Source organism: Thermobia domestica, chromosome 1 (genome assembly GCF_964235325.1).
Source record: "Thermobia domestica chromosome 1, izTheDome1.hap1.1, whole genome shotgun sequence".
NCBI lineage: Eukaryota > Metazoa > Arthropoda > Insecta > Zygentoma > Lepismatidae > Thermobia > Thermobia domestica.
Genome location: NC_137454.1, coordinates 282,324,219 through 282,335,645, shown reverse-complemented (window position 1 = coordinate 282,335,645; position 11,427 = coordinate 282,324,219). Strand labels below are relative to the sequence as shown.

Genomic DNA, 11,427 nt, shown 5'->3' with positions numbered 1-11,427 from the left:
AGCTCATGTGGTTCGGATTCCACGTTAATCAGTGTGTCCCGTCTCATATAGCCTCGCTGCTGAAAGGGACTTTAAACACAAAATCAACTCAACTCGTTTGTCTGCCTCTACCACACGCACTACAAGGTACAACTTTCGGCCTTTTAAGTTAAAATTTTCAGAATACAAGCACGAGACACTCTAAATTTCCTGTATAGACTTTGGCGGCATACCAAGGTAAAATATCAAAATGGCGGCCATTTTTTCAAAACAGCAAGTATCCACGCTACGAAGCGCAATTTTCAGTCTTTTAAATTAAAATTTTGACAGTGGAAGCACGAGATATGTTGAATTTGCTGTATAGATTTTCTCGGCGATCGAATGTAAAATTTTAAAATGGCGGTAATTTTTTCAAAACAGCAGTAAGTAGAAAATTGTTGCAAGTTGTGACAATGACAATCTTGAAATATAAATCACATTTTAACACTTTTACCCCAAAGACATTGAAATATTTCGAAAAAACTCGATTAAACCGGAAAAAAACAATTAAACCCGAAAATACACGAAAAGACCCATATGGGCCCAGGAGGGTTGGGCTTTTTCAAAAAAGCCCGGGTTTTTTCAAACACTGTTTTAGAACCCTTAAACCTTTTTTCCGGGAAACATAAAAACCCGTATTCTTTTTTCTTTTTGCGTTTTGTCCATACACAAAGTTATGTTGCAATTCTTCATGTCCTTTAAACACAACTGACATACTGTTCTAGCACTTTTGATTATTCGTGATCAAAGATTTCGAGGGATCTGCGCCCCACCCACCCTTTTTTCCAGGAATATACTACACCCGTATTCCCTCATTTTATGTCTACGATATCTGTGCGCAACTTCATTCAATTTTTTTCACTTCTTTTTTTGCCTTTCGGGCGTCAACTTTCAAAATTTTGGGTGGGAGTTTCGGCCCCCTAAAACCGTTTTTCTGCAGAAAATAAAAAACAGTATTCGTTTATATTTTGCGTATTGTCCATACACAAAGTTATGTTGCAATTCTCCATGTCCTTTACACACATCTGACATACTATTACTAGCATATTTGATATTTTGTGATCAAAGGTTTGGACGGGTTCGTGCCCCTCCGTCCTTTTTTTTTCAGGAAAATACGAAACCCGTTTTTTTTCTCATTTTACGTCTACAATATCTGTGCACAATATCATTTACTTCGGTTCACTTCCTTTTGACTTTTGGGAGTCAACTTTCAAAATTTTGGGTTGTGGCTTTTGCCCCTAAAACCGTTTTTCCGCAGAAAATAAAGAAACGTATTCGTTTGTTTTTTGCGTGTTCTACATACGTAAAGTTTCGCTGCAATTGTTCATTTTCTTTAAACACATCTGACATACTCTTAGCAGCAATTTTGATATTTAGTGATCAAATGGAGGGGGGTTTGTATGGAGGGGACCGTGCCCCATCCAACAGTTTTTTCCATTAAAATACGAATCCCGTATTCACTCATTTTACGTCTGCAATATCTGTGCACAATTTCGCTCACTTCGGTTCAGTAGTTCTTGCCTTTCTGGTGTCAACTTTGAAAATTTTGGGTGGAGCTTTTATATTAAACTTTTACATTATACTCTTTTTCTCTCTTAAACTCTTTTTCTTTTTTATAAGATTCTTTTTTAGGGGTGAAGGGGAGAAATGGTTTCCTCTGATATCTGTTTTTTGCCATTCATCTTGTTTGAACTGCTTAAGTAAGATCATTTTGTAACTTTTGATGTCATCCAACTCTGTCTCGATAATAATATTGTCATTATTAACAATTTGTTTTATTCTCTTATTTGAAGTTTGCTACACTGATATATTTGTTACAAAAATGGGGTTTGGCCCAACCCCTTTCGAATTCGCAACCAACCCAACCGCTGAGATTTTTGGGTTGCCTGTTATTGCAGGAAAAGGAGAATTGTAGGTGGTAATGCACTTTTGGAGTCGTGTATACAATTGCTTCGCCATTTTCTTAAAAAGACGTAACCTCTATAACTTCTCTTATTAGCATTTTATAAATGTCGGAGTAAATTGCGTATAAAGTATCATTATTATTTGCTATAAAATATAAAATTAAGGATGTTAAAATTACATACTTCTATTTGATGCAGCCGAAACTATTTACATATTATGTGATTTTCCTGAGTAATTGCTGTTTTGTTACAAAGAGACAAAGAGATATTTCTCATTAACTAAATAGATAAGCAAAGCCCTGTGCATTCTGTTTTGTGCTCATGATATCGATTAATGGTTCGTCAAAAAAAGTTATATTTACATCAATCGATCAGTTGGAAATGGCGTATTTCACTATATAATTTAAGTGATATTGGAAGGTTACAACAACCGGTCGCAAATAAATATACTGACCATTATTCAAATAAAGAAAAATATGTCTTGAACAACCTTTCTTGTTTGTTTTATTTTCTCATCAAGATATTACTTTCCTGCCATCATAAAGTCGCGTGAGAGGATAGGGCCAAGGTGAGCTGTGGCTGACTTGCGCAGCATTTTTCCTTGTTATTTGCAACAACCTGTTGCCAGGCAACATAAGTAGGAACAAAACAAACTACTAACCAAGTTACTGCTTACGTGAAGTAAAGATATTTTTGTGCTCGATTGCATGCGAAGAGAAACATCAGTTGAAATAGAGGAAAGAAAGAAAGATACTAACAAATTTATTCTTGTGAACAGTAAGATATTAACGTATTTATAGTGAAAACTTAGACTATGGGTAAGAAAGACAAGTTGCGTCTAATTCCGGAACAAGACAAACGAATTTGTGGCACAATTTGTCTGTGTCAATTAACTGTGGTTCTCAGTAGTGTCGCAATCGTTTACTTGACATTTGCTATATATTTGCCTTCAACGAGAGCTTTCAATTCGGGGATTGACCCAGTGCCTGTTATGTGTCAAACTACAAATGCAACAAAGGTGCGTACTTGTACATGGAGTTCTTGTGGTGAATGGTGTCTTTCTAAATCAAATCAAGCATGTACTCAGATATTAGTTAACGTGCGCAGAAACGGATCTGATTTGATATTTGAGGACTGCGAATCCGTTAGTTTACACAAATGCCCTCCAATCAAAATAGAAAATTTACCGATTTCCAACTGTAATGAAGCCTCATCATGTTCTAGTCTGACAGGCATATTCTATTGTCCAAGACGCATATGCTACAATCTAACAGGAAATTTCACCTGTCGTTATGAAACGTCACATCACGTTTTGGACAGTGACAAGGATAACGAATACATGGAAGGACATTTTGAATGTAATAAATCATATTGCAGGAAATTCACCAAATTTTTCGGTTGTGACCGAAAGTGTCAGAATATTACAACAAAAGGTAAGAATGTCTTTCTTAGGTATGAAAATGATCTCTATACTGGAAATTGTGCGCGTGCCGTCATGCAAAGAAATGGAACACTAGTATGGCAACCTTTAGAAAATCGCATCCTTATGGTTTCATGCTTAACAGTATCACACGACAGAGTTGCACACCAACTTCAAGCAGTTGATTGCATCAATGGAACTTCAATTGAAACGAAAAATATTCCAGGGCCCACCATGAACTTTACTGAACTTTGGAACGTCTTTGATAATAGTGAAGATCGTACGGGCATTGAAAACAGTGAATACATGGCCATGCAATCAACGTTAACTATATTTAACGAAACAAAACTACGAATTAATCTTGAAGGTTGTGTCAACACATTACGTGGCGAGTGCAAAGTGTTCAATAGTACTTACGGCAAGGATGGAGACAACAATACTGCACCATCTCGCTTTCCCTGTTTTCATAATCCCGAAAACCCTGAATTCGTGATCACACGTTTCGATCTGGAGAAGACAAGGAAAGAGCTATTAATTGCAGCTGTGATTCCTATAAGTTTCTTTGCACTTTCATTTGTTACTCTTCTCATGTGTACACACTCTGTTAAAGTTGGAGATGATTCCAAAATGAGATGTAAATACTGTGGATCAAATGAAGAGCATCAAGAAAATCGCCAAGTGACAGGGGACAGAGTAATGACTTTGTAGATTATTAGATTTGGAAATTATTTCTCGTGACGTCAAACTAAACATGCGTTGTTAACTATAGGTACTACATTTTAAAACAGTTATATACTATGAATGATATTTAAGGGTAGTACTAAGTTACGCAGGAATTTGTTCGCAGCTACAACATATCGCTTGTGTAAAATAATTTTTAATAACTTGATTCGCAATACTTCCCTTTGCATTGATGATTTTCATGTATTTACGCTTCTTCTGTCATTTTTAATTATTCTAAAACTTTAGTAAAGAAAAGTAGCAGGTAAACTTTAGCAGAACATACTTCAAAATGCATATGCATTTAGAAAAAATAATTACTACTTGCATATTCAATGTTAAGTATTAATAATATCCCTGAATGGTTTCAATGGAGAAATCTCTCATATTGCTCTCATAAGATTAATCCTACTACTACTACTACTACTACTACTACTACTACTACTACTACTACTAATAATAATAATAATAATAATAATAATAATAATAATAATTTTTCTTATATTTTCTGTTTTTCCTCTTCGTTTCATGAACAAAACATGTTGTATAGGTCTGGAAGTATTGCTAACGTAGAAAGTAATTTGCATACTGAGGAAATTATTTCAATCATTGGATTAAAATTAAATTAATTACCTTATTATCATATTAATTTAGATTAAAATTCAGAAATTAATGGGAGTTAAAAATAAATGTTAATCGAAATTTTAGTTCATTATAATGAAAGTTTAAATTTGAGAGAACTAACGTAACAACTAAGACCACTATCCTTGCGTCATCTATTTGCCACTGCCTTGATAGGAACTAATTTTAAACCCATAAAAGTTATGTTTAATGTAAAAGTGAGATCTTGATTTTAATTCCTTAGAACTGGATTATCAAACTCTTTTCTTGGTTTAGTTCAATGTCTATTATAATTTCGAGGAACCGAAATTACAATAGAATTGGGAACTAACGAGACTCTGAATTTATATTTACTTCCACTCGTCACGACGAAAGCATTACATTAATTCTGTGTGTGAACAATGTTCATCCCAAAACATTGCGAAGTCAACGTAAGCTAAACTATACCTGCACTTATCTACACATAAATAAAATGAAGATTCAGTAGGAATAAGAGTTAATAAAAGCTTGAATTTCATTTCTTTAATTCTTTTAGTCCGTTATTAGTCGAAAAGAAGCACCTTGCGTAACTGAATTATTTGTTAAAGTTAGTAATATTAAGTATAATTTATGCATCAATATGGTTTTAATTTGATATAATAGCAATTTTACTTATGATTAGAATTTATTGAACTTCAGCAAGATAAAAGATCAATACCACGCTTTTCATAATATATGTGTATATCTTAAGTGTTCAGGGACACTTCGAAAACTATTCGGTTAAGTGCTATAAACCTTACAGCAAACTAGATCTAAACCATCTAAGAAGTAACGAAATTCTGATAAAACAGTGAAGTAATGTTAGTGAAGATCAGAAAAAAGTGAACTTATTTTCTTTGTTGAAAGAAATTATCAAAGGACAATGAGATTCAAGGAAATACTTAGTTCTTACATAAATCACTTCGAAATCTGATTACTGATACTTTAAATTTTTTTAAAAAAGAACCAACTTATCTAATAATAGAGGAATTACATAAATGTCAAGTATTACTTATCATAATTGTGTTGAAATTATGAGTTATCGAGGCAATTAGAAACGAATACCTTTTGTTTTCTCTTCCTTTTACTTGCTGTAGATTTATGTGTTATTGTTAAATAAGTAATTTTAAACCGATATGATATTATATAAGCAAATTGGCTCATCATGTGCAAAAATAAAAGGGTTGATATTTTTATAAGCTATTACAAGAAGTTTACTTAATGCAGTTAAGTACATTTCAACTTTCCCGGTTCTAGAGATTCACTGCAAAAGATTAGAAATCACCAGAGACACCTACTAATAGTTGAGAATTCGGTGTCAACACAGACGGTCTAAAACTGTTTAAAACTGTATTAGATAACTACGTGTTTAAACAAAACACCTAGTTTAAGATGTTATTAAGCATTTCTGAAGAATCCATGTATGTTTGAAACTCCAATACATCTAGCGAGTACAAATATGCACAAATCATAATATTAGTCTGTAATTTTCAAGAATCGTGTCAAGTGTTTGTACGTTGTGTATATTCATGAATGTCATTTTATTTGCGATCTCCGATAACAAGTTCTAACAATGTTATTGAAATACAGTAATGATATTATAATAATGCACATGTATTTTACGGTATCGTAAACTGAGTTTACTATGCATAGGGTTGCCGTAATTTTTTGATCCAATGGACAAGCCTTAAAATGACGACCCATCAAAGATACGGTGCCCAAACAAATATTTTGGAATTTCTTACCTAAAATCATCTTTGTATTTTGTCACACAATTGTTTACCGTAATACTTAAAACACTATTGGAAACTAACATGTTTCATTACTTTTTCATTAACGCTTTTAGGATTTATGGTATATTTTTATACCATGACATAGTATCGTCTTTGACCACTTATTTAGGTTCTATAACAGGTATTTAAGCAGAGTATTTTATATTGGTCAAGTCAAGGATGGACCAAAGAACACCCCAGATGCATTTTGAAACCGGATGGGAAACTTGGCGGTGCAGTGGGGGCAGAGGGCGTGCCTTTTTCCCTTTTTTCTTAAGGCAAAATTCAAAACGTTTTCACGCCTTTAGTTTTCAAGATATCAGATTGAAACTTTGCATACGTATTGTACATGCCTTTGGGTATTTCTAATTTTTTTTAGATCCCTACGTGAAACTGAGGCCGGGCTCGAGGGGTGCAAATGTTCTGAAGGAGTGATTTTTTTTAAAAAAATTCCAGTTTTTATCGATCTTTCCGGTTCAAGTATACGGTACGGACATGTTAACGGTATCGTTGGAAAGAACATGTACAACTGAAGAAAATGGTGTTTGAACCATGACTCTAGGTCAAATAGTAATGACACAGTAAATTTTTATAATATGCATATATATATAGTTCGTATTCGCATTCACGTATTCACATATACATATATACGAAAAAAATGGGTCACCTTCAGACTCAAAAATTTCTTCCATCCTTAGTTTTCAGGATACAAGATTGAAATTTTGCACACGTATTATGAACATAACAACGTATATTTTAAAAAATTCAGATCACTACGTGAACTCAGGTCCGGGTGAAAGGAGCGGAAAAATTTCCCGGTTTTTCCCCAATTTTCCCATTCCTGATGTATAATACGCACAAGCGAGGGGTACCGTTGGAAAGTATACTCTATCCTGAAAACCGAGGTATGAACCATGATCCTACGATAAATAATACGGAAGCAGTAGCTGTTTGAGTGAAAATCTAAAATTTGCCTCAAAAAGTGGAAATTCTAAATACGCCAGTCAATAAAGGATTATTTAGGAAAAAATGGTGGAAAGCTGGAACAGATTTTATTTTCTTTATATAAGTGTCCGTAACAACATACTAATTTTTCACTACTCTACCACCCCGTTTTGGCCGCCATCTTGGAAAAATGGCTCCAAAATATTTTTTTTTGTAAATATCTCGCATGAAAAACTACACCAAAATATCTTTCAGCCTTATCGCAAGTAGGACTTGCAGAGCATCTTAATCAAAAATATGGTCGTAAGCATTTTCTAAATGTTCTCTCTTCGTTAGGACTGTGTGCACCATATTCTGAGGAAGCTCTCTTTCAAGTTTCGGCTCTTCTGCATCCTGCATTATTTGTTTGTTGATATGAAAATATCTTCTGAGTAATTTTCATTCAGTTTAGTTCTTATTGCTTTTTCAGTTGGCAGTGCATCATTACAATCTTGAAAAATTTCACTAAATGAAAATTGGCACTCTTCTTTGTGAGCATCAAGGTAGTTGAAAGCATAAGCCGTGACATCTGAAACAATATTATCTTTCGGACGACCACGTTTCATTCCAGAAAAAATCTTTTAGAACTTTTTCATGCATGAGGAATGATATCTGACTTCAGCAGCAACTAAATCATGAACATTGCCAATCCTAATACTAACTTCTTTGCGCCAGTCGTCATTTCTTCTGTCGGCTGCTTCCATAATAGAATCTTTAACTTGAATGGTTTAGACACGATGTACACTCTCACGCTCACTCAATTTTTTTTATCCTGTTCCTTTAAAAATTCATTTGATTAACATTGTCTACAAAACAGATAGGCTTCTTGAAAATTAAATCTTCTACTTCTGACCTAAGGGTTATCGGCGTAGCTGATGAAGTACGTTGTAATAGCAACGCTCTGCTACTTCTTGTTTTTGTGTAAACGTTTCTACTCTTTTCATGAAGTGTAACACTTTTCAGTCCCTTAAGTTGACAGTCGTTTCCATCTTTCACTTTAATACTGCAGTCTACTAATGTTCTTTTACTATACATGTAACACCATCACCGAGAACTTTCTCACAGATAAAACATTTTTTAGCTCACATCTTGAACATAGATGATCTAACAGACCTGATTACTTATCTCTAGTCACACCTTCAATGAATGAAAAATATATTAATTGAGCTGAGCGAAGCGAAGCTCTTATACTCGGGTTAGCCGTTTGGTTGTCCGCGAACTCCTCCTAGACCGTTTGGGCGATCTCAACCAAACTTAGCACGCTGATAGAGTATGTCGTGCTGAGTGACAACATAGGTTGAAATCAAAAATCCGATGTACCATCGAGGAATAATCACCGAAAAACGCTTCCTCCTAGACCGTTTGGCCGATCTCAACCAAACTTAGAACGCTGATAGAGTATGTCGTGCTGAGTGAGAACATAGGTCGAAATAAAAAATCCGATGTACCATCGAGGAATAATCACCGAAAAACGCTTGCATAGACTTAACATGGGGAAAAAGTCATGATTGCGTAGTTTAAGCTCGCTCAGCTCATTTCATTGCAATCGGGTATATCCATTGCATTCCTAGTTGAGCTGAGCGAAGCGAAGCTCTTATACTCGGGTTAGCCGTTTGGTTGTCCGCGAACTCCTCCTAGACCGTTTGGGCGATCTCAACCAAACTTAGCACGCTGATAGAGTATGTCGTGCTGAGTGGCAACATAGGTCGAAATCAAAAATCCGATGTACCATCGAGGAATAATCACTGAAAAACGCTTCCTCCTAGACCGTTTGGCCGATCTCAACCAAACTTAGCACGCTAATAGAGTATGTCGTGCTGAGTGAGAACATAGGTCGAAATCAAAAATCCGATGTACCATCGAGGAATAATCACCGAAACACGCTTCCTCCTAGACCGTTTGGCCGATCTCAACCAAACTTAGCACGCTGATAGAGTATGTCGTGCTGAGTGAGAACATAGGTCGAAATCAAAACTCCGATGTACCATCGAGGAATAATCACCGAAAAACGCTTGCATAGACTTAACATGGGGAAAAAGTCATGATTACGTAGTTTAAGCTCGCTCAGCTCATTTCATTGCAATCGGGTATATCCATTGCATTCCTAGTTTATATTTTATATAAGAAAAATCATTAAACCAGAAAAGTTTCGTTAAGGTTCTGCTATAAAGCGATGCTGAAAGAAAAATGCGTAATTTTCCACGCCTATAACATCTAAACGGTGCATCCTAGAGAAAAAATGATGAGACACTTCTTGTAGAGAATTTAATGTAGATTATTTTTTGTAATAACATGTTTTGCTCTAAAATGCTTTTCATGCGAGATATTTACAAAAAAAAAAAATTGGAGCCAATTTTCTAAGATGGCGGAGAAAACGGGGTGGTAGAGTGGTGCAAAATTAGTATGTTGTTACGGACACTTATATATAGAAAATAAAATTTGTTCCAGCTTTCCACCATTTTTTTCCTTATTCGACCCTTCATTGACGCCTAAAAAGAGTTATCACAAATATGATAAATCGTGCCATTAAATTACGTATATTAAATCTAACCAAAAGAACCCTGGAATAGAAAAATGACACTGTTAAAAACGTAAGCTATTTTATTAATAGTAACTAAAATATAAGTTATATGATGAAAACACAACTCTTTTCACCCGAGATTTTAGCGATTCCCGACTCGGAAATTTTCGGGCAGCTCCAAAAACTGTGAAATGCGGACATTTTCCTATTTCATGCTTTGTACGATACGGACACGGACACGGGTCCAAAAATACAAATAGTCCGTACAAAATACGGACATATGGCAACCCTAACTATGCATAATTAGCTTCAAAGATGACTTGAAAAAGAGGATCACAAAAGTTTTTATAGGCAAAACTTCACAAACGTATGCTTGTAGTTTTAGAGTAATTGTGAGCGTGTAGTCCACGTATAATAGAATAGCATAAAAACAGAACTCAACCAATAGTTGCCAAATTTGCGGTACATTTCAGAACATGCGTTCAATAAACGTTGGCACTCGATTAATAATATATAGAGGGAGTTGCGTATACTTTTGAAGCTGAGAACTTGCGTGGCTGAAGACATTGCGAAACAATGTTGATTTCAGATTTCTTCCCGGGGACACTTTCAATACACAGGGGTGAAAAGCAGTACAGCGAAAACTTTGATAATCCACATTGACCAGACATTTCCCTGAGAGAAGTTTCCCTTCGGACCACCCCCAGAAATCAATCACTAATCGAAATATTGTAATGCAACAGATGAATCAGTTCAAACTCCTGCTTTTCATGTTCTCAGTATAGATCATTCATCTCTCGTGCGTGGATCTCTGGTTCGATTCTGGCTGGCACCAAGCGAACTTTGTAGTGGAGAAAGACTGTATGCGTGGGTTTTCTCTGGATTCTCAAGTTTCTTAATTTCATCATTTCATTTATTGCCATTGTCTCTGTCTCCTTTAACCTATGTGGCTTTAGCGTGAAACGTAAAACTGAAAGATTTAATGTCATTTTTTGATATTCTCACTATAATAGACAGTCACAAGGGATCACATTCTGTAACGGTGTTAGCAAACTTTGCGAATTACGCAACATTAAATGTAACAAGTAATTAATACCGACTATTGCCAACAAAACGAAAATTTTTGTTGTGTTAGTGTTGTAAAAAAAACGGTTTTTTTTCTTCTGTGATGTTTTCTTCAATAAAAAACGTCGTTCTTTTTCATGTTTTTTTTCAAATGTCTGTTTTTTTCTGGCAACTATTATTTATCGATCTATGTTGCAGATTATTGAAATAATCAACAGAACTTGAGTCGAAGCCCTCGTAACTTACAAATCGTTTGTTTCTTTGTACCTATACGAGCAAAATTGTGTGATTATTCCTTTCGGATCCAGGTCATTTTTGTTGTTTTCCTACATTTTCAGCTAGTGATTTATTGCTCAAAAACGATTTATTCGATTGATACGGATA

At 35.0% G+C, this 11,427-nt stretch overlaps 1 protein-coding gene across 1 annotated transcript; it reads left to right on the top strand.

Annotated features, from left to right (window-relative positions):
* Positions 1–2,578: 2,578 nt before the first annotated feature.
* Positions 2,579–5,653, top strand: LOC145667628 (uncharacterized). The gene has a single exon (XM_081735092.1). It carries the CDS (start codon positions 2,737–2,739, stop codon positions 4,048–4,050), a length of 1,314 nt encoding a protein of 437 aa, XP_081591218.1. The 5' UTR covers positions 2,579–2,736; the 3' UTR covers positions 4,051–5,653.
* The last annotated feature ends 5,774 nt before the right edge of the window (positions 5,654–11,427 follow it).